The following is a 22,078-nucleotide window of genomic DNA, read 5'->3' as shown; positions in this document are numbered from 1 at the left end:
AAGGGGCACCCAAATCTTTACAGTAGTAATAATATCTTGAATCTAAGCCGAGGATTTATTTTTGTCTTTGCACCCAATATATGTCAGCTTCCCCTACTTCAGTTCATTCACAATAAACACATTTTTTTGTCCTAATTTACTTTTGCCTCTGCTTTCTCTGAAGCGGAGGAGTTCACCAACTCAAAGGTCTATTGAAAGCCTGTTCTTCTCTAACGATCAGAAAACACCTACCATCTTGTGGTGAGAAGTGATACTACAGCCTTCTCACTTTTTCTTTGAAAATGCAGGAGTGTTAAGTGCAGGTGAGCTCATCTGTAACTGCAGAGACCCACCAGGGGGATGTAAGGGCAACTGCAATGCTGATGATGAAGGTGTGAAGGTCAAGTCCTAGGGATCTTGCCTTTGGTCACAGTCTCATCAGACAGTTTTCCCTTTTGCACAAATACATGATGTTGCTTCTTTCTTATCTCCCTAGGTAGGTAGGGACTGAAGCACTATGTGCAGATCGTGGCACAACCACCTGGGGGGGGTGTAGGGGGTTGCGATGCAGACAGGGACAGCTTTGCTCTAGTATCTGTTGGAAGAAGTGATCCTGACTACTTGAAAAATCCTAGAGTGTTGTGTGACTGATTTAAAAAAGAAGGGGTGAATATGTTTTAAGGGTTATATGGCTTAGAATGGGTTTTAAAAAGGACTGTTTACTTCTCTGTAACTTGTTTGTCCTTTGGCCCTTGTATCTCTTCTATATCTTGTTTGCTCTTATGATTCTCTTCAACATTTTGCCTTAAAAAGTAGGCATTGCAACAAAAAAATAGATTACTTATTAGTTTCTGAAGTGGCAGTAGCATTTTAAGCTTTTGAATGTGTAAGCCCATTAAAAAACCCACAACTTTTTATTTTGTTCCTTGTGATTTGTAAGCTTTAAACTGAAAACTGGAAGCTCTGAATGAACATTGGAGCTAAGTATTGACTTATCAAGGAATAGTTATAGAAGGCCACCAATTAACTTATAGCTAAATAAAAGCTGAGCCAGCTGGACTGTCAACTGAAATTTTAATGTTGGTGTACCAAGAAGTGGTGACTCATGTCCTGCTGGAATCTAAAGCCTTTCAAAGAAGCTAGGGGAATAATTTCCTTCAGAAAATGCTGTAATGTACAAACAGCTCCACTAAAACTGTGAAAGACACAACAGTGTCAGTCTTTTGAGATCATATGAAGTCCTTACACATAAAGTTTCTGCTGAACAGTACATTGTGTTGGATGCTTTATCCCTGTGGCCTGTAGTACTGTATTAACTAGGGGAAGAAATTACAGTTATTCTGGTACCACACAACAATATAAAAGAGATTAGCTGAGAGTAACTTTCGGTGGGGAGGTTCCTTAATGGAAATTAGTAGCCTACTTCAGTTGCCCCACTGCAAAGCTAGATAATGTGTGTATCCATCAGCTTTGGGCCAAGGATAAACAAACTTGTCATAATGCATATTTTAGATCTGTTACTAGCCTGTTAAGAACTCTTGATGGGACCTGCAGAGAGCCATTGAAGTTATTAGTATTGAATAGTCATAGTGGCAGATTACCATGTAAGTGATATTTGTACAGTTCTGGTTCAGGACAGTATTTATCTTGCAGGCTATTCAGACAATGAGTCATTAAAACATATTATATGCTGCTGTGGAGAGTGTTGTGGAGGCCCAAAAGTGGTATCCTTGACTTTAAAATGAATTGGGCAAATTCATGGTCTGCTTATACAGTAAGATGGTGCAATTGTAACCTCTGGATCAGAAAGTCCTAAACGGCTGATGGTCAGAAGCTGTGTGTGTGCTGTGTGTTTCCTTTGGCTTTCTCTCTGCTCCTCCAGGCAGCCACTCTCTGTAATGGTCTGAGTTCGTGACCTTTTGACTTGATGTGGTACAGCCAGTTTCATCTCTACTGGACCACAGATGTCTTGTACTAACCTCAACAGCTGAACGTAGGAAGCTGTAATGGTACTGTATGCATCTTGTGTCAAGTGTAGGGAATTCCATTACTGGTGGAAATTTTGTAATTGGAACTGGGCATAAAATATTGGGCCAGGTAAGTGCGACTACATATGCTGTTACCCTGACTTTGGACAATGGCTTGCTGCCCTGAGAGATACAGGCTTGGCTGCAAGGACAGGAGGTCTGCTTGAGAAGTCTCCTTTGAGGAAGTAGGATAGCATGTAATGATGTACTTTATGACACTGTGCTGAAAAGTAAGAGGGACTGGAGAGCAGGAGCAGGTAGCTGATTGGCAGCAAATAGCTAAGGCAGCTAGCAGAGCCAAGAGCACTGCTGAGGTGAGTGACTCACAAGGACTGGGCAGCTTGTAATGCTGCTGAGTCTGCTGCAGGTTGGATGCAGCCCGGCTGCCCAGCAGGGAAGGCACCAGCCTCTGCTTTGGAGAAGTGCAGATGTAAGATGTGTTTATGGCAGGAAGAATGGAGCAAATATAGGGGCTCCTTAACCGCTAAATTACAGGAGGGCTCAAAAGGGTCTATGATTGTACTCTTTTCTATCCAACAAAGTGATGTTTGTTAAGCCAGCTGACTATGTGAAAAGTAGTTAAAAAAAGAGTCTGGACATCAGCTTAGTTTAATTTTCCCAGCTTTCTGAGTAAGCATGTTATTAGCATGGCCTATGTTGCTGTTGGAAGCTTACGCTGAAGCATGGTACAGTTATACAGGTGATATAACAAACTGTATCAAATCCAGTTTGCTGACAACAGATTCAGTGAGCACTATATTTATCTAAACTAAATTCATTGTCACTATTAGACTCAGTAACATAGATCCAGCAGCTCTGTGTAAAATTGTGCTAGACACCTTCAGTCTGTTCTAATTAGTGGATTGTGGTCTGATACTGATGCTCAAGTGATAAGTCTATCTTTTCTCCAAAATGGAAAAGGAAAACAGAATGAAAAGCTGAATCTGTAAAAGATCACATTTCAGTTTTCAGTGAGATGAATCAAAACAGTTCTTGGCATCCAAAAGGGAATATGCAAGATATGCCAGTGTTTTGTGATTAAATTCCTCTGCCAGTACTTGTAGTTGGGGCAGGAAAGGCAGGTAAAATTTCCGAAGGGTAACAGCGTCCTCCTTCAAATGCTACCTTTTGGCCAAGAACAGCTGCTAAATTTGCTTCAACTGAAATTGTCTGCATTGCTCCTGACAGAGCATTTCTATTTCTCCAGCAAGCAAAATTCTGCTGGAACATGTGAAGTCAGACTATGCTGACAGGATAATACACAGTCCCAGTAATGTCAAATTGTAACTTTAAAAGCTAAAACCTGAATTTGGACTTGGGCAGTGGAAATAAGGAAAGACTTTGTTATTTGTTGCAAGAAATCAGCAGGAAAATGGCAGTCTGTGAACGAAGCAACAGGAGTGTAGTACAAGGCTGCTGAAGCTGTAATCCAACTGACTCATTGCCAATGGTGCATCAGGTTTGGGAGCTGAAATAGGGATTTTCCTGCAAATTTCATAAGCTGCCTATGACTCAGCCTAAAAATCAGCATGTTAATCAAACAGCTGTTCTGTTTAAGTAAAGAACTGGTGCATAGTTTAAATCACTGTACTTCCTTTGGATTGTTTCTTCCCAAATGTAGGAGAGCCCTGAGTAAGAAGTAGTAAAGCAGTAAAACTTTATTTTCTATGGTTCTAGAAACAGTTCCACTTATTGCTCCTCCTTTCATTATCGTATCTTTTTATTCCAGCCTTTCAGCATCTTTTCTGTCCCTGTTGTTTGACCTGAACTTTCAAACCTGCTTTGAGGTTACTTTCTAATACTGAGAACTGAATGTATTTCATGTACTTCTGTCTGTCTGGTTTTATCAAAGCTTTCTACTCTTTAAACTAGAATACCTGGATAAAATAGCTTCAAAGAGAAACTAAGTGATAGTTCAGGCTCTAGGACCTTTTATTTATTCTCTTTTTAAATAGTGCCTGGGAATGATGTAGAACAGTTGAATAGTGAGCTTTTTGTTAGCACCTGACTGGTTCTCAGTCCTCTCTCAAAGCCACGCATGATTCTAAGCTCTCTTTTCCCAAGCAATGTGCTTTGCTACTTTTTAATCTGAATAGCTCATTTCTGCAGTTCTTCTCAAAAGACGTGTTATCACACCCTTCTGTGAACGAATCCTTCAAATCTGATATAACTGAGCTGATATACCCTTTAAAGCAGCAATCTTACAACTATCAGCAGGATTCTAGCAAGTAGATATGGTTTGGGATGGAGGGGTTTTGTGCTGGTTAATTGTAGAATAGAAGACTGGATATTATCTAGCTAAGATATGGTAATGGTCTTTGAGACAACAGTGCTGAATAGTATTCTAACTTTGCTAGAGCCACATTTTTGCAAGGCAAAGAAATACCGAATGCCTGTAATTGAATAGGATAAGGTAATTTAATTTTGTGGGCCTTTTGTATTGCAACCTTTATTTTTGTGCTCATCTTTCTTCCATCCAGCATGTGAAGAGGGGGAACTTTAAGTTGTGCTTCTCTGAGCAGCTTGTTGCTACACATCATGAGCTGTAAAACTATATGGGGCTTCACTGTCCTTTCTGCTTACTAGACCAAAACTGCCAAAACTGCTCGTAGTGACGCCTGTGAGGGAAGAGGAGGATGCAAGCACAGCCTTGGGGCAGTGGGTATAAGATCGAGTGTGGGTGTAAAATTTCCAGGTTTCAGAAACACAAAGGTCCTGGGGCAGCAAATGACCCAGTATGAGCTTTGAAACTGCATTTGGATCTGGTCACAAGAGATGACCACAGTCATCACGGGTCACTGGAGAGGCTGGAGAGTTGGGCAGAGAGAAATGTAATGAGGTTCTATAAGGGCAAGTGTAGGGTCCTGCATCTGGGGAGGAAAAACCCCAAGTACCAGTTCAGGTTGGGGGCTGACCTACTAGAGAGCAGCTCTGCTGAGAAGAACCTGGGAGTATTGGTGGTAGACAAGATGACCATGAACCAGCAGTATGCCCTCATGACCAGGAGGGCCAAAGGTACCCTGGGGTGCATCGATGACCCACAATAGTGTGGTCAGTAGGTTGAGGGAGGTGATCCTTCCCTTCTACTTGGCCGTAGTGAGGCTCCATCCGGAGTACTGTGTCCAGTTCTGGGCTCCTCAGCACAAGAAAGATGAGGAGCTGCTGAAGAGGGCCCAGTGGAGGGCCACAGAGGTGATTAGGGGCTGGAGCATCTCTCTCATGAGGAGAAACTGCAGGAGCTGGGCCCGTTTAGTCTACAGAAGAGAAGCCTGAGAGGGGATCTCATTAACACATATAAATATCTCAAAGCTGGGTGCCAAGAGAGTGGTGCCAGACTCTTTTTAGTGGTGTCCAGCAACAGGATGGCCATAAACTAAACGACAAGAAGTTCCACCTCAGTATGAGGAAGAACTTCTTTACACTGAGAGTGGCAGAGCACTGAACAGGCTGCCCAGGGAGGTCGCAGAGTCTCCCTCTCTAGACACTTTCAAACCCCACTTGGATGTGTTCCTGTGTAACCTGCTCCAGGTGATCCTGCCTGGGCAGGTGGGTTGGACTGGATGATCTCCAGAGGTCCCTTCCAACCCTAACAATTCTGTGATTCTGTGTGAGATGTGTCTTGCCAGGAAACACAATACATAGAGGAAGCAAAGGGTTTGCAGGGGAAGGAGCTGAATTAACTTCACAAGGTGTAAATCCAGCCCCGCAGGGCATGTGGCTCTCGGACCCTCCCAGTCACTTCCAACACACCCTCAGTGCCAGGCAGGCACTGCACTTCCAGGTAAAGTCCGTCTGCCCTCGGCCGGGACCGGGCAGCAGACGGGCCCGTTCCACAGGAGGCGGGCAAGTTCCCGCGGGGGCGGCCCCGCGCTGACGTGGCGGCGGCCGGAAGCGGCGGGGGGCGGGGCGGAGCGGGGGGCGGTGATGGCGGCGCGGGGCGTGTCAGCCCGCGGGTGTGCCGGCACTGGTAGTCGCGGAGGGGCGTCGTGCAGGTAAGAGAGGGAACGGAGAGAGCAGTGACGTCCCCCCTTCTCGCGTGTGTGTGGGTCGGGGAGAGGGGCTGCTCTCGGCGGGCTCTGGGGGGAGCCGGGGCTGCCTCGGGTCGCCGAGAGGTTGAAGTGTCCGAGGTTGCCTGGTGAAACTGGTCCTGTGTCCTTCCAGTGTGCTGGAGTGTTGGGTTTGTAGCTGGGGGCGGGGACACCGACGGGGTTTTGTACTTCGATTGCCTGCAAGTATCCATAAAGTATCTCGGTTATTCTCTTTGCAGAAGCCTTGTTGGCACTGGTGTAAAATCCAGTTTTGATTATAAGGTCTGACTGGAGTTACCTTCATGAAGGACATTTTCTGCGTGTCACAGTGGGACAGCATAATAGCTGGTTATTGGCCTCTATGGTTTCCTGTTTTTCTGTTGAAGAGATTTTGCAGTGTGTGAGAAAAGGAAAGCAATGTATCTTTTCCAGTTTTGAAAGTCCGTTCAGGGAACCTCAACTTGCAGCGTTGCAGATATGGTGTTACATGTGCTGACAGTGGTTCCTCTGACAGGGAGGGTACAGGAGAGCCTTGCAAGTGCATGCCCGTCTCCTGGTTTTGACAAACAGAGCCTTAATTTCAGCTTTCCCTGATTACTGTGACCTTGTCAATAAAATACTAATAAACAAACAAAAAAACCCCTCATCACTTTGTCATAGTGCTGCCAGGTCTGTTACGACTGATAAGCTAGTTCTGTGCCAGGATCCTCTCCCAGCAGGATCTAGATTGCTGTTGCACACCCAGGGAAGTTCAGATAACAGCTTGTTGGGTTGTAGGTTTCATTTTTGTGTGGTCTGCTCTTGGACTTTACAACGGTAAAGGCAAAATTATTGTTTGCTTTGGTCTTGATTTTCTCATTTTAAAAATGAAAACAATGAAATTTGCCTGCACAGGCAAAAGTGAATTGATGGTAGTATCCCATGGGAAGATCAAAAGGCAGAATGTTATGCAGTGTTGGCACCTTATGTTCTCTGAATTGTATTCTATACGCTGGTCTTAAGCAGATGAATTAAAACCCTTCTGGCCCAAATCTCTAACAAGGTAAGTCAGATACTGCAAAATGGAGATGCTCTGTTGTTTAACCATTGCAGAGATTAACCCCTGTGTCCTGTGGAACAGGTCACAGACTTGGGGTTTTTTGTTTGGTTGTGGGTTTTTTAATTTGTCTTTCTAATGTTGGTTTTCAAACAGTAAGGATTCTAGAGCCCTCACCTTTGACTTTTTCCCTGTCTACCTGTCATCACCACATAGTTTGCATGCTACCTTAAGTTGTTTCTCCAGAATATGCAAGTAATAATTACTGAAGAGTCTCAGTTGGGCCCTGAATTTTGGTCACTTTGTTAGAAGATTTGCTAAAGAAGTTGCAGTGTAGCTGAATATACTCACAAGCTGTTGTTTTATTTCTTATTAATGTTGTGCATTTAATTCAAGTTTTACAAACTCCTGTAATTAATTGTGGAGTTCAGGGATTGTGTGTGTTGGAAGAAGAAATATAAAACACCCTTTGCTTCCCTGCTGTGTCTTTGCCTAGAATCTCTTAACTTTATGAAAAATAAAGATGGAAAAGACAAGGTCACCCCCTAAGACTTGTCTGCTCTGGGAAATCAGGGGTTAGTACAGAAAGAGTAAAAGAAACATATATGTTTGTCTTGGAGAAACTGCTTTTGTCCTGTGTATCTTTTCCCTGTCTGCAGGCAGGGGTCAGCTGCAAATGGAGAGCTATTGGGGCCCTGTTGAGGAGCACTGAGTTGTCAGTAGATAGGGATGATTTTTACATGTGATTCTGTCTCCATATACTGAATCTTAGGAAGCTGCCGATGACAGTGTGTACTGGTGTGTGCTGTCCCTCATTAGAATGGCACCTTCTTTCTTTAAGCAAGCCTCTTATTTTTGTATTTCAAAACTCCAGCAAATTTGCTGGATAGTTGTTTACATCATTTCTTGTGCTATTTAAAGTTATACCTTGGAGGATTTCACTTCATGTTTTGTCACTTTGTTTCTTTCTAATTAAAAGTTTTGGGTTATTTTCTCAGGGATCTCTCCTTTGATGCTGCCTGACCAGTAAGTCCTTGAAATACACTCCAGCAGTGGTCACACAAAACTGACAAACTTAAACTGGAGGAGGGAAGATGACTTCCTTGGATGTAGCACAGAAGACAATGAGAAACCTGACCTTGGATACACCAGAGAAGACAATCAGTAACCCGGTAACTCCTCTGTCATGTCAACAGTGTCTCCCTTGGGAAATGAGACTTTGCTGTTTTGTGTTGTGCTGTTTTGCGTAGTGAGGAGTGTTACTGAGAACTCTGCACCGCTCGGGTATTTTAGGGAGAATGTCACAGGTGACACCACTAGCTGGTGGTGTTTACAAATTGTGCTGTAAACAAATGGACACTTAATGCACAGGACTTCCAAAACAGGATAGACATTGAGCCTTGGAAGGTAGTCCTTTTTCATGCACAGCTTATGTAGGTGTCTGACAGTTTTTGCAGAGTGTGCTGGAGAGTGAAAATATGATAAGCAATGTTTTCACTTCTAATTCTCTGTAAATATAGGTAGTGCCTGGCATCTGTCATGAAATGTTTATTTTGTGTAGTGAAATGTTTATTTTGTGGTGCCTGTAACTTCAGTCTGAACAATTAAACTTGAATAATTTTTCATAGTTCACATCTTAATTTACGAAATTCCTGTTTATTAGGGAAGATTTGAGCTAACACGATTCAGCAGTTGCAGAGAGTAGATTTGACTGAATGTTGTTTGCCTAGCTTAGAGTCTGGAGACTGTCTCTGAAAAACTCTAGCAATCTTATGATCTGCGACAGCAGCCTGACACTGGCTCACCCTAAGGGCTGAGCTGAAGTTGTGTTTTTTTGTTGTCTTAAAAAAGGTAGTTTCTTTGAATCCACAGGAAATAGTATTTTTAACATTTTGTGCTAGAACAGTTTAAAATATTAAAGTCTATAGAGTATCTATGTGGAGTGTACAGTAACATAGATCTGCACAGGACTTCCTTATCTATTACAGCTTTGCACTGTCACACTCTTGTGCCCTCAATGATTGTTCATTCATACATGCTCACTGTATTTGGGAAGTGGATAGAGTTAGGGATGATGGGGGGAATAGGTTCAACCTCCCTCACAAGAACCCATCCGGAAGAGAAAGGAGAGGTCTAGGATTACCTAGAAGATGGAAGGACTGAACTGCAAAGGGAAAGGGAGCATGAAAGTTGGTAAATGGAAGTTTTGGTGGGAGAGGAGGTGTGAAGAGGAGGATTAGGAGGTGTTTAGGACAAATGAGCAATCTAAGAGAGAGAGTAAGACTTCCAAAAATTCGGTGATTGCAAGGGGACTGATGAGTATGATGGGTGAGAAGACTTAGCTGGTGAATCAAAGGAGTCAACTAGAGCTTAGGAGTCAAGAGCCTAAGATGAGAAAAAGATTGAGTATTTGGGATTGAAATATGGAGGCAGAACTGATGACCTCAGGACAGCCTCCAGACAAGGCCATGAACAACCTGCTCTATCTGACCTTGCTTTGATGGAGCTGGGCTGGAGACACCAGAGGTGTCTTCCAATCTCAACCCTTCTGTAGTAGGGCAGACCATGAAAATGCCTTTATTTCAGTGAATCACTCCATTAGCAGCAAAACTTAAGAGCTTTATTGCAGGTTTGAGTCTGAGATGTATTTCTTCATCACTGTACTATTCTCAGGCATCTAGAAAATTCTGCTTTCCTCTTTATCCCCTTTACCCCACCCATCTGGTAAGAATTGTTTACATGTCCAATCTGATAGGGCAGCTGTCCAGTACCCAGCAACCTGGATGAAAGCTGTGTTATCATAGTCCTTTCCTCTGTTTTATGAAAACTGGGACATTTTAGAAAGAGCCTCATCTTCAAGACCTCTCAAACTCAGTTGACATGAGCAGTTGGCTTTCGAGGTAATTTTTGGAGGTCTGAGAGATGGGATAATGGTGGGTCATGTCATGTCGTAAGCATTATTCTTAATAAACGAGGAAAAATTAGTAGAAGAGTGTCTTGGGACATAAGGAAATTACAGGCACATTCTGTGATGACAAAGTCTCATTAAAATTGCACTGTTACACCCAGAAAATGCTATATTATGGTCTTGCAGATTCCATGTCTGAGCTTCTGAATAGTTGATGGGCCATCTTATTTTCTCCTAATTAAATGCATCCTTTAAATAAAGATGTGGTTTTGCCACAATTCCTCTTTCAGGAGTAAATGACTTTGCTTCACTAGAGCAGTTAAGTCCCAGTATCCCTGGCCTTTGTCTGTGTGCTTCTCTGGTTTGTCTTTGTAGACTGAACCAGTAACTTACTACTCTGCTGCATTACTCTGAGCTACTACCCCTCAGAAGCAGTGTGCTAAAGCTAAAACAGTCAAGATAAGTTTTTTCTTTTTTTCTTATTATTGTTCTTATTTTTTGAATAAAAATGAGCTTCTTCTGTGCAGCTTGTGTATTAAGGAACCAAGCCAATGCCAGTAAGCAAAGAGATTTCAACCTATTTATTCTTTCAATTTAACACTTAATTTCACATTTTGGTCCTCCTCTACTGCACCTGCTTAAGCCTGTAAAAATGATGAGACTTAACCTGATCATTTGTGAGTTTATGCTTGAGAAACAAGTTTTGGTTTGTTTTGGTTTGGTTTTTAACCTGATGTAGAAGATGACTCCAAACTAGGTGTTATGCAATGTGTGGGAATGAGGAGGGAAGTGGAGAATGGGCAGAAAAGGATGTCTATCTACTGGCAGAAATAATCAACAGTGGATTTAGACAATTTTTTACTGTCATTCCCCCTTTCTTCCTCACAGATTAACAAGAATATGTGTCAGCAAACACATATCCTTTTCATATCTTCCTCTTCCACATGATTTTATATATATATATATAAAAAAATCTCAGCTTGTCCTTTTATGGTCCAATGTTCCATTCAAGAGTAGTATTTCCAGCGCATTCATTATTTTTGTTGTTAAATTAGTGGAACTCGTTTGCAATTATGTTTCATTCCAAAGATATCCTAAAATCTTACACACTATTCCATAGATCATGGATTTTGTGGGAAAAAAAAACCCAAAAGCAACCTTGGCAAAATTTTTTGTCTGTTTAACTGAAGCAAATGCAACATTTGCTACCATTTACTTCCTTTTTCAATCTAAAACACATGTGGTGAATGCAGAGTTACAGCTTTGCTTTCAGATCAGTCTACCAGGAACTTCCACAGTTTAATATCAAGGAGCATCCCTTCCCTTCCTGAAATGCTGGGTGCACCAGCTGATGATCACAGTGGGGCTTCTGCCAGCATATCTGAACTTTGCCAGTGAGCTGTGCTGGGATGACTGGGGCTTTCATCTTGACTGACATGTCCCTTCATATGGCTTAACAGTGTACTGTAGATACTATACAGTCCAAGACTCCTGAGCAGGGCTATTTCAGTGCACTTTGCAGTTCTTAGCTCATTAGGGTGAGGTATTTGTTGTGTTTGTTTGTATAGTTTTTACTAAGAAGACACTCTGTGACATACTGTCTTCTTTTCCATTCACTGTTTTCTGAAATGGAGCAAGAACAAGCAAAAAGGCACCTGCTCTAGTGTCTGGGGTCAGAAGTGTTGTGGAAGTTGCCTCCTCGTACCAGCAAAGAGCTGATCATAGTCAACCCTTGGGAATGACCTAATTTTAAATGAATCCTCTTTATCCGCTACGAAAAGTGAGGCAATAAAATATTACCACTCTTCATTTAAGAGCTAGGAATGGAGGATGGAAATTTTAGTTTTAATTTTATCTGGGAAGCTTGCATTTCATAGGAGAAAATATGCCAGGTTTTTCCTTCCTGTTGTGGTTTCTTTTAAATTAAAAGCTAGTTATGTTTCTTTTAACGTGCTAGAGCACCACATAATTAAGTATTAGAATATTAATTTTTAAACTCTTGTGGATTCTTTTGCCTCCATCACAAAATGTTATTGGAATATTTTCTCTTTTTCGTATTTTTTTTTCCTTCCCTCTTCTAGGTCATTCCATATGTTGGGACAATACTTGGTGGCCTTGCTCCTGGAGAGCTGATCGTGATACATGGGACTGTTCCTGATGATGCAGACAGGTAGTGGCTGTGGTGTCACTTATGATGGCACACAAAGGCTCGATCTAAATCCTTGTGATAGCATTGGATTAAATGCAAACTTCAGTAGATAATGAAAGCTTTGGGATGAGAAGTGGAGTACTGATTTTTTGCTGATCCTCTCTTCTCTCTTTTTGCCTTGCCTGCTTTGGCAGGTTTTTTTCCCAGTCATAGCAGATGTCTGCTTCTATAAAGGGATTATCTGAGACTAACCAAATTGATAACTGAATGTGTTGTGTGTAGGGATTACCTTAAACTGGGATAAGGAGGTATGGTGTAGTGCATGGGCCCAGTATGAGTGTTATGTTCCCTGACTTTACCCAAAGTTCATTTGATATATTGTGCTGAAGATGATGGGAGGGAAGGTGGTGAACACTATAAGTGAGGGGTTTACATGATATGAATGATAAGCATTAGATAGATACTTAAATACTTCAATTCCTTGCAATAAATCTTGGGAGAACCTTTCACAAATATGTAGGAGTTGGACAAATACATGTTTGGGTCTTTTTCCTTATCCAGCAACGTTCATTTTGTCTGCCTGTTCTGAAGCTCCACAGTAAAACTCAAATGTAGCTAACTTTTAGATGATTTCTTGACAGACTGAGCTGAATGTGGTTTGTCTTATTTTTATGATTAGGTTCCAGGTGGATTTACAGTGTGGCAGCAGCATAAAGCCTCGGGCTGATGTGGCGTTTCATTTCAACCCCCGCTTCAAAAGGTCTGGCTGCATTGTTTGCAACACACTGGAGAGGGAAAAATGGGGCCGGGAAGAGATCACTTATGAGATGCCCTTTGAGAAAGGGAAGTCATTTGAGATTGTCATCATGATTTTAAAGGATAAATTTCAGGTGAGTCTGGGCCGATTCTTCATCTGCAGCCGGTTGTCAGCCCAATAAAAGGGAAGTATTTTGTATAATTAAAATAAGTTTTGGAACTCTTGGTGTCTGTATTACCTAGGTATAGTCTAAATACAGAAAAGTTTAGAGTTTTTCTTTAAAGAGGTGCTAATTAAAACAGACTTTTAATTTTGTATTGCTTCCATCTAAGTTGGATGAGTAGGCAAGTAACTTCCTGCCATGGCTAATGGCTACTCCATCCTTCCCTTTCTTATGTGCCAAAGGCTAACCTTGGGATGAACCTGTTCTGTGACTAGTGTAGGGACAGTCCTCTTGGAGGGAACATGTGAGCTGTATTTATCTTGCTCTGTTAGACTGCAATAGTAGATTCTATTAGATTGGTAATACCACATTGGTAAATGATTAGATGCTAGAAACAAAGGTGTGAAATGCAAATTTTAGTGTAGACAAATAAATCTTCTTCATAGTGATGGAAAGACAGACTGAATCGTGGATGAGCTGAACTAGTTGATCTGATGTTTTCTAGGACACTTCCTGCTTCTGTACCAAACCAGTGTAAAACAGATACATGCATACAATTTGATACATTGCTGGTGTAATGTATGTTTAATACAGTTTCTCTGATTTTGTTTCCTGTCTCTTTAGGTGACTGTAAACAAGAAACACTTGCTGCTCTACAACCACAGAATTAGCCTTGAAAAAATAGATACTCTTGGCATATATGGCAAAGTGCAGATCAAAACTATAGATTTTGTTTCTAATGTAAGTTATATAGATACCTGATTTGTTCGATTCCTTTTCTTTCTCTTGCTAAACTGCATAGTAGGATTTATGGTAAAAAGGAAGTGAAGAAAAGCAGCTACACAATCTAATGTTAGTAACAAAATTTTAGTTTCCCCAGATTTCGACATGTGAGTCTTGTGAGGATTTCTGTCCTGCCATTTTAGTCTTGCAGTTAGGGGCAGAAGGGTGACAAAGCTAGTAGGACAGATGGTATAAGAATTGATTGGATACTGAATCTAGGAGTGGATTAGACTTTTCAAGTGTTGTAGGGGCTCCAGAAGGAACTCTTGAGTATTCAGTGCTTCTGAGTGACAAGTTTAACCATGACTGTCACTTGTCGCTTGGCTTTGAACACCAGGGTCAGCCACAGCTGGAACTCCTTGTGCACATAACCCTGGTTTTCCTGCTAGAACAACCAAATTGTCGAATGAAACCATAAGTAGGAGTGTACACTTATTTGTGGGGGATGAGAAGAGATATCCTTTCTAAAAGGCTTTGTAGCTTGAGTTATACTTGGACCAAACTGCAGTGAATTTGAAGTGAAGACAGTGCTGTTCTTCCTCTCAACTGCCAGCTCTGCTAGAGAAAGTACACCAACAGGGAGGAGTTGGACAATGTTTTCCCCTGTGCAGAAGGAGAGATCCTTCTGTTCTGGGAGGATGTGTCTTTTAGAGCAGAAACTGAAGGTGATAAATTCTAGGGAGATACAGAAGGTAAATGCCTTTTCCCTTTTCTGTCACTCACTAAGGCAGCCTACCTACTCCTGTGTATAATATTCTGTGTCTTTTCTGCTCCATCCTCACTACATTGTGGGCAAATCTTGGGTCTCTTGCTGCCAAATATCAGGTCTAACTCAGACTAGTAATCTAATCAGACTAATAATTGTGTTGGTAAAGGGTGAAGGACCTGAACATAATGAGGTCTATGCTTTAAACATAGGTCTTACCCACTGATAATTTGCAAAGCCTATAAACAGACTTTCATGGGCCCCATCACTTGGCCTTGGGCATGTTGCCAGAAATGTGTTCCTGCAGAGCTGTGTGAATCCTGGTCTTGGAGGACTGACTCTGAGAACTGCTTGGGGTCAAGCAGGTGCTGTAGGTTGGTGTCCCAGGCACAAAAGTGTACACTTGGTTTAGTCCGTGGTTGCTGTAACCTTTGCAGAAGAATAGAATGGAGAAAGGGTGATTGTTTCATTTTAGTCTTTGCTTCTAAGATTCTTTCCTGAGGAGGAAGGTGGTGGCTTGTGTTGAAATGAACAAGCTGAAGACAATCTGCTAGGACTGAGCAGGAGCTGTGTCTCTGCATGGCCACGTTGCTCATCTGTCTTTCCCATGGGAAGGGACAGGGATGCAGGGGATTGCTTAGAATCCCAAGGACCCCCCTGAATGGACCTGCTGTGCTGGTATTTCTACCCCAGTGAGGAAAACTGTGGGTACCCTCCGATGCCAAGGGCTTAATAGTGCTCTTACTGTTAAATAAAGATTCAAAATGTAATGAGGTAGTCTTCAGAAATCTCAATTTGGTTTCAACTATTGCACTTCATGACTTTTCTGTGGTTTGTAGAGGTTTGGCTATCTTTTTCATTACCAGAGCCCTAGATTTCCATGTTAACAGTTCACCCTTCAAAGCAGCACAGATCCTTATATGCTTCTAAACCAACTTAATGTTAAAAGTTCTGTGATGTTAGCAATGACACCTAAATATCTCTCTTTCTGCAGTCTTTACAAGGCTCTCAGCCCTCGTCTCTAGGAGTAACAAAGATAAACACAGAAAATGTACGTATGTTTGTAGAAGGTTGAATGCATCTCCCTGTTGTCTGATAAGCTAGATAATGTTCTTTTTTTCTCTTGTAGGGGGTAATGCCAAGTGGTTCACAATTGGTAAGTGTCTTGTGTAGATTTGTGGCAAATGTGAAGAGTAAAAAAAAATCAAAAATATCTCAGTTATTCAGGAAAAAAACATGCACAGAACAAGGGAATTGAGAGTCTACTGCGAGATGATCATCAGTGATCAGTGATCAGTTTTGTAGAGAGTAATCCTCTGCTACTAGTAAAAGTGAGGCTATTTGTCAAATCGTTTAGAAAACCCAAAAGATAAACACAGTTTCCACAACCATAAACAGAGAAATAAAAAGTTAGGTACCTGAAGTTTTAAAGGACCAAATCACATTCAAACCTTTTTTTTTTTCCAAATAAGCATACTTTGTTTTCTCTACCTTAGGGAATACCTGCAAAGCAAAAGTATTCTGCAGTCACACCATGTTAACATGTGTGTCCTGGAAACCTGTCTGGTACATCTTCCTCTTGCTGACAGATCCATGCCATCCCTGTGTACACTTCAGGTAGCTGGATGCAGGCATTGCACCTTAGGATTGGAACTTGCACCCAGCTAACGTGGAGTGTACGCAGAGTGGGTCCTCATCTTTTTGCAAGAAGCTGTACAGGTGGACTGTATCCAGTCTGCAGTAAGGACCATGCTCAAACTGAAAAGGGGTTGAAAGCCAGGAATATATACAAATAGAATTTGTGAAGGTGAAGTTGCAGTGAGTGCCATGATTTTAGACACTTTGCCACTTAACAGCCTGCCTTCTTCAGTCTTATTTCAAAACCAGATAACATGCAGTATTGTAGTTTGCAAGTGGTGGACTCCAGCAAAAAACATAAAGAGGAAATACTTCTCCATTTGCTCCTTTTCCCTGATAAAAATAACTTCTAACACAATGAAAAAATAAGATCAATAAAATATTTGCCCTGTCTGTCGTTATGAACTGATGCAGGAGGACAGAATACTCATTGACCCTACTTCTGGTACTTATGCAGCTGTGGGAGAACACTACACCTAGCATGAGTCTTACCCTTCAAAGCAAACCTGATATTTTCAGGGAGGAAAGGTCAGGATGTCTGTATCTGTATAATTACATGCAGGGAGTTTCATGCTTACATTTTTCTTGTTTTGTTTTTGCCATTTTCCTCTCCTTCTACTATTAGTGGTGGCAGAAGTAGTTGTAAATAATGCTAATTTTGAACCCAAGGTGGTTATCTAAAGAAAAAAGCGAACACTGAGGTATGCTTATTTCAGTGTTAAGTTTTCCATTATAGTATTAGCAGAACATGTTGATGGGAATAACTTTAGCTGTAGGTGCAGATTCGCAGTTGTAGGCCAAATTTCCTCCTGCTGTAGTAAAGCTCAGCTTGTATATTGGAAAAAGTAAGTCACAGTCAAAACGTTTACTGGTGGTATTTTTCCAGGGTGTTCCTTACGTTGGGAAACTTGACACTGCACTTCATCCAGGATGCACAATTGCCATTAAAGGAGAAGTGCATAAAAACCCAAAGAGGTATGTGTTATGGATTGTTTTTCTGCTATTTAACTAAAGTACTCTTGAGAATGAGTAAGCTTTTCCATTGCCTCTGTCCTTATTGACTTGCAACTTTGCATCTGGAATCATCTGAAACTACAGTGCAGTTTTCTCAGGAACTTGCAGGATACTGCTTTAAAGAGGACTTAGAGAGCAGCTCCATTGTGAAAAGTGAAGGTAAAACCTGAATGACTTACCTACTAAATCTGCATCATTCACATGTTTGTGTATCTGTTTAGGGCTTTCCATTGTGCAAGGCGTGTGAGCAAATGTACTGTACAGTGACAGTTTCTATTCTAAAGAGATTCAAGAGTAGGGAAATTGGCAGAAATAGGTGGAAAATGAGTGAGTTAGATGAGTTGCTGGTGTGCTCAAATGCTGCATGTTACAACATTTCTCTGAATACCTCTCTGACAACCTCCTCAATATATGCATGAAGGTACTAACTGACAAGAACTGAGTGATGAACTGAGTGATTAGAGGGATGGAACTCCTCTCCTGTGAGAAAAAGCTAAGAGAATTGGGACTGTTCAGCCTGGAAAAAAAGAATGCTTGAGGGAGACCTAATTGCAACTTTCTGGTACCTGAAGAGAGCCTACAAGAAAGATGGAGACAGACTATTTACAAGGGCATGTAGTGACAGGACAAGGGAAAAGGGCTTCCAACTGAAAGGGAGTAGGTTTAGATTAGATATTGGGAAGAAATTTGTTACTGTGAGGGTGGCGAGGCACTGGAACAGGTTGCCCAGGGAAGTTGTGAATGTTCCATCCCTGGCAGTGTTCAAGGCCATGTTGGATGGGGCTTGGAGCAACCTGGTCTAGTGGAAGGTGTCCCTTCCCACAGCAGGGTCATTGAAACTAGATGATCTTTAAGATCCCTTCCAGTCCAGGTTATTCTGTGATTTTATGAAAGCTGTTAGAGAAGTATGAGCTATAAGTTTGATAGCAAATTAGGAACAACAGGTTGCAAAGAAGACATTTTCCCAACATGAAAAAAAGGTGGGAGAGGAGGGGAACACAGCATAGTCAAAATGTAGCTGAGGAAATGTCTGTGCTTCAGCATGCTTTTTATTTAAAGAGTGGTTTGGCTCTGCAGAAACGTGTCTAAAAATGAAGCAATTAGGGCAAATGATGAAAAGCGTACTTTTCACACTGTGTGTGTGCACTGCACTCCTGCTTTCTCAGGGCATGTTTCTTCCCTACAGTTGAACAGCATTCAAAGTTCACATTCATACTGGAACCTAAGTCTAGAAATCTCATCAACAAAGTTTGGATGGACTTCAGATTGAACAGGATAAATAGTAATTGGAGGGTAGCATTTGTATTCCTTCTTTTGGCTTGAGAAGTTTATTAGCACATTTCAAGTGCTGAATGTGCTGCTTATAAGCATGAAGAGGCTTTTGACTGTTAGTTAAAGCATTGCAGGTTGTCTGCTCTTTAGGTTTGAGCTTTTAAATATATCTATTTACATGGAGTTTATTAGTTATTTCATGACTTCCACTCATTTCACACAGTTCTTGATGTTCCTTTTTCGTGGTGAAAAAGAGAACTTCACAGCTTGGAAGTACTGCAGTATTTCCTATCTGGACTGAGCAATTCTCAAAAGAGGGTAATAATCTGACAGCTGGAGCAAATCTGGGGGGACAGGGTAATATTTGTTCTTCAAATGCAGTAAGGTCTTTGCCACAGATTGAAGCATTTGTTTGAATTTGGATGACTCTTCCCTCTGATCACTGTTCTCCAGAGCTCTGCTTTAGGAACCCTGTTTTGAGGACATGTCTGTGACTGTGGAGTGTTCATTTAGCCTGGGCAGAGCTGTGCTGCCTACAGAATAATGTTTTGTATGCATGGTGTCCCACTAGTCTTGAGTGTATGGAGAGAACCCTCAAAACTTTTCCTCAGAGTCTAACCAGTTTGTTGGCAGAAAGAATAGTGTCTTTAGGTAAAACAAAGCCTCCCCCTCTCCATTGTCTGAGTGAAAGAGAAAGAGGAGCAGGCAGCACAGTGTGTTCCTGTGAGAATGCTGCTTCCTAGTGCAGTAGGGGGGTCAGCTCTTGGCCCTCTTGGCTCAATACCTTCCTGCTGAGACATGAGCAGAGAGCTGTGAGTGTGAAGCTGATCTAGACAGATCACGTCCTACATTTGCTACCTCCAGCAAAGGTTTCTGTGCAAGGGAGACAAATGCATGTTAGCTGCCTGCTTGGTTCTTCAGGTGAATCATGGCACTGGCTCCCAAACAGTCCTGAGTATTGGCTAAGGACTTGGTAAATGGCAGGGACTACTGCAACATGTTTATAAACCCTTTTAAAAAATATCTTCCAGCTTTGCTATAAACTTGAGACCAAGTGACTCAAAGGACATTGCGTTACATCTGAATCCTCGAGTGAAAAATAAAATTTTTGTAAGAAACTCCTACCTTCATGACAGCTGGGGAGAAGAGGAAAAGGAAGTTGCTAACTTCCCTTTCAGTCCGGGGATGTACTTTGAGGTAAGATTAACTGAAACAAAGCATCAAACAAGAAATTCTGCCAAAAGGATTAACATACAGATTTAAATAAAACTGCTATTCCTGCATTTCAGTGTTTTGAGAAGATTTAGGATAAGCAGAGCTTTGACTTGGTTTTAAATAGAAGCAAGAATTTGGCCTGTGCTTAGAATGAATTTTAATCGAATTGAGTTGGACTTGGTAATCCTTATGGGTCCCTTGCAATTTAAGTTATTCTATGATTCTGTGAATTTTATTGATGTTCCACTTTTATTTTTAAAAGTTGCTTATGCATGAAACATTCTCTGTAACAGAAGCAGGTCTTGCCCAAGTCTGGGCAAGCTCATCAGGTTGTTTTTCATGTCTTACCTCAGCTTAAAACTTTACTGTTTCTCTTCTTGCTTTTCAGCTGATTATTTTCTGTGATGCCTACCAGTTCAAAGTTGCTATTAATGGTGTTCACACTCTGGAGTACAAGCATCGTTTTAAACAACTTGAAAAGATCAACGTAGTGGAAGTCACAGGAGATGTTCACTTGTTAGATGTGAGAAGCTGGTAGTTCTTTTCAGTCAGTACTAGAAGAATTAAGCCTCTTCTAATGACAGTGCCTCCTTGTCAAGTACAAACAGGTGCTGACTCATGCTGAGCCTGCCTTTAATCTGTCTAGGCTTCTGCATCTGCCTGAGTTAGGCAAGTACCAGAATTGCTAACTGCAAGATTAAATCCTCCTCCAGTTTACAGTTTCCTGGCAAGCTAAGTGTTTGCTCAGATAAATCTCCTGTATTACTGAACCTAGCAATATCAAAATGCTGCAACCTACTGTGTCTAACGATTGCACTTGTTATGTTTAAGTTAAACTACTATTCATCATTTCTCGATAGCATACATTCCTATTGTGATGTAGAAATGAGACTGGAATAGAATCCAAAGATACAGTTATCCACCTCAGAAGGGATGTTCATAATTTATTTAAAATAGAACTATGAAATATACTTTCCTACTTCTTAGTTTATATTAGCAATTATAACCTTTTTACTGAGGCTAGATTAAGCAAACAGTTGACCCATTAGTTCTAGCAAAAGGCAAGGAGGAGTTTGATCTTAATTCTTAGATTAAGCCTGCTGCTGCAGCAGTACCTTCTCTGACGCTCATGTTATATCACTTCCTGCTTCTAAGGGGCCTAACATTTCTACCTTTCAGTTTTCCAAAGTGAAACAAAGGAAAATGATTTAGCTGGTTCTAATTTCATGAACTTTTGAAAGCTTATTTGATCTGAAGTGGCTCCTAACTGAGTTAAGATTGCTTAGAGCCTGAAGATGATGTTTGCGGGTTTTGTTTTTGAAAAATGTGTGAACCCAGGTACTTCAGGTAGGGTTTCAGCTGAGAGGGCACTTGAGTGACTACTCAAGTAGTCACTAGAGAATGAATCCTTTTTCAGTCTTGTATTAAAATACTATCCGTGTGAAACAATGTTCCTATTCAGTTTTCTGTACAAATGTCAGTCTTAATTTTTAAATTATTTTTAAAAATAAGTTGCTATTGACTGTCAATACATGCCTGAAGGATGTCCCTATTTATCTTAAGAGCTGCCAGAAGTGAAGCAATTTCAAGAATAAGATGTACACTAAAAGACTGTTAATTACCAGATTTAATGTATAAAAGCATAAATAAAAACATCTGTGAACTCTGCTTTTCTCCAAGTGTGGCTAAGTAGCTATGATCCCTTTTTGGTTATATCTTGTCTTGTTTTGCTTACTGTACTACCAGTATCTCCAAGTTGGCAGTGACCCTGACTGGAAAACCATTTCCACTTAGTGGAATTAGTGATCCACAGACCAGTTAACCTGAGCAGGTGTAGGGCTGGGCCTTGGCTGTGCTGGTGTGGCCTTCAGGACAGTGGTGTGCTGTATGTCCCCCTGGGCTGCAGGATAAACTTAGCTGGCTGATTTTAACAGAGGAGCTGGTAGGCAGCTCCTAATGGCAATAACACACCTTGCCTTCCTATAAGAGTTCAGCGGGAAGTTCTTGTGTGACCGTCCTTTTTGTTTGACAGCAGACACAATTAACAGTTGTTTTAAGAAAATCCTTTAAGAACTTGAATGGGGTAACCTTTCCATGTATGGGAGCTGCACCCTGGAGAGAGACCCATTCCCAGCACCCAATTGGATGTAAGATCATCTCTTTATAGAGTAGGTTCTAACCAGTTGCATTTTCAACCATACTTTACAGAGTCTGAGTGCCTTTCTTACTACCAGTGTAATGAACCAGAACCTCCTGGTGCAAAACAGGTGGTGAGTTTTTTGGTAAATTCATTATCATAGCAAGCAATTTATTCTTGAACTTTAACTAAGCAGTAGCAGTCTTCAAAGACTGAAAAACAGATTTAGTTTCTGTATGAATCAGTTTCTTGGAAACTTCCTTTTC

At 41.3% G+C, this 22,078-nt stretch overlaps 1 protein-coding gene across 2 annotated transcripts; it reads left to right on the top strand.

The window, feature by feature from the left end:
• Nucleotides 1–5,909: 5,909 nt before the first annotated feature.
• LGALS8 (galectin 8) lies at nt 5,910–21,354 on the top strand. 2 transcript variants are annotated; one of them, XM_018085294.2, is made up of 10 exons: nt 5,917–5,998; nt 8,071–8,242; nt 12,060–12,148; nt 12,807–13,017; nt 13,672–13,788; nt 15,531–15,587; nt 15,666–15,692; nt 17,061–17,149; nt 19,492–19,657; nt 20,064–21,354. In XM_018085294.2, exons 2-10 carry the CDS (start codon nt 8,165–8,167, stop codon nt 20,211–20,213), a joined length of 984 nt encoding a protein of 327 aa, XP_017940783.1. In that variant the 5' UTR covers nt 5,917–5,998; nt 8,071–8,164; the 3' UTR covers nt 20,214–21,354. The 2 variants fall into 2 exon arrangements, with proteins under 2 accessions (XP_017940784.1, XP_017940783.1); XM_018085295.2 differs by lacking the exon at nt 15,531–15,587 and having other exon boundaries at nt 5,910–5,998; nt 8,069–8,242.
• The last annotated feature ends 724 nt before the right edge of the window (nt 21,355–22,078 follow it).

Source organism: Manacus vitellinus, unplaced genomic scaffold (genome assembly GCF_001715985.3).
Source record: "Manacus vitellinus isolate BGI_N305 unplaced genomic scaffold, ASM171598v3 scaffold_8_pilon, whole genome shotgun sequence".
Lineage (NCBI taxonomy): Eukaryota > Metazoa > Chordata > Aves > Passeriformes > Pipridae > Manacus > Manacus vitellinus.
The sequence above is the reverse complement of the archived record's forward strand: the minus strand, read 5'-3'. Positions and strand labels throughout refer to the sequence as shown.

Excerpts from the sequence above, each read along its gene's own strand:
- LGALS8 (XM_018085294.2), top strand. The coding sequence starts at position 8,165 with ATGACTTCCTTGGATGTAGCACAGAAGACAATGAGAAACCTGACCTTG. Across the intron at positions 15,588-15,665 it reads CAAAGATAAACACAGAAAAT|GGGGTAATGCCAAGTGGTTC; the intron begins GTACGTATGTTT and ends TTTCTCTTGTAG. Across the intron at positions 17,150-19,491 it reads GTGCATAAAAACCCAAAGAG|CTTTGCTATAAACTTGAGAC; the intron begins GTATGTGTTATG and ends AATATCTTCCAG.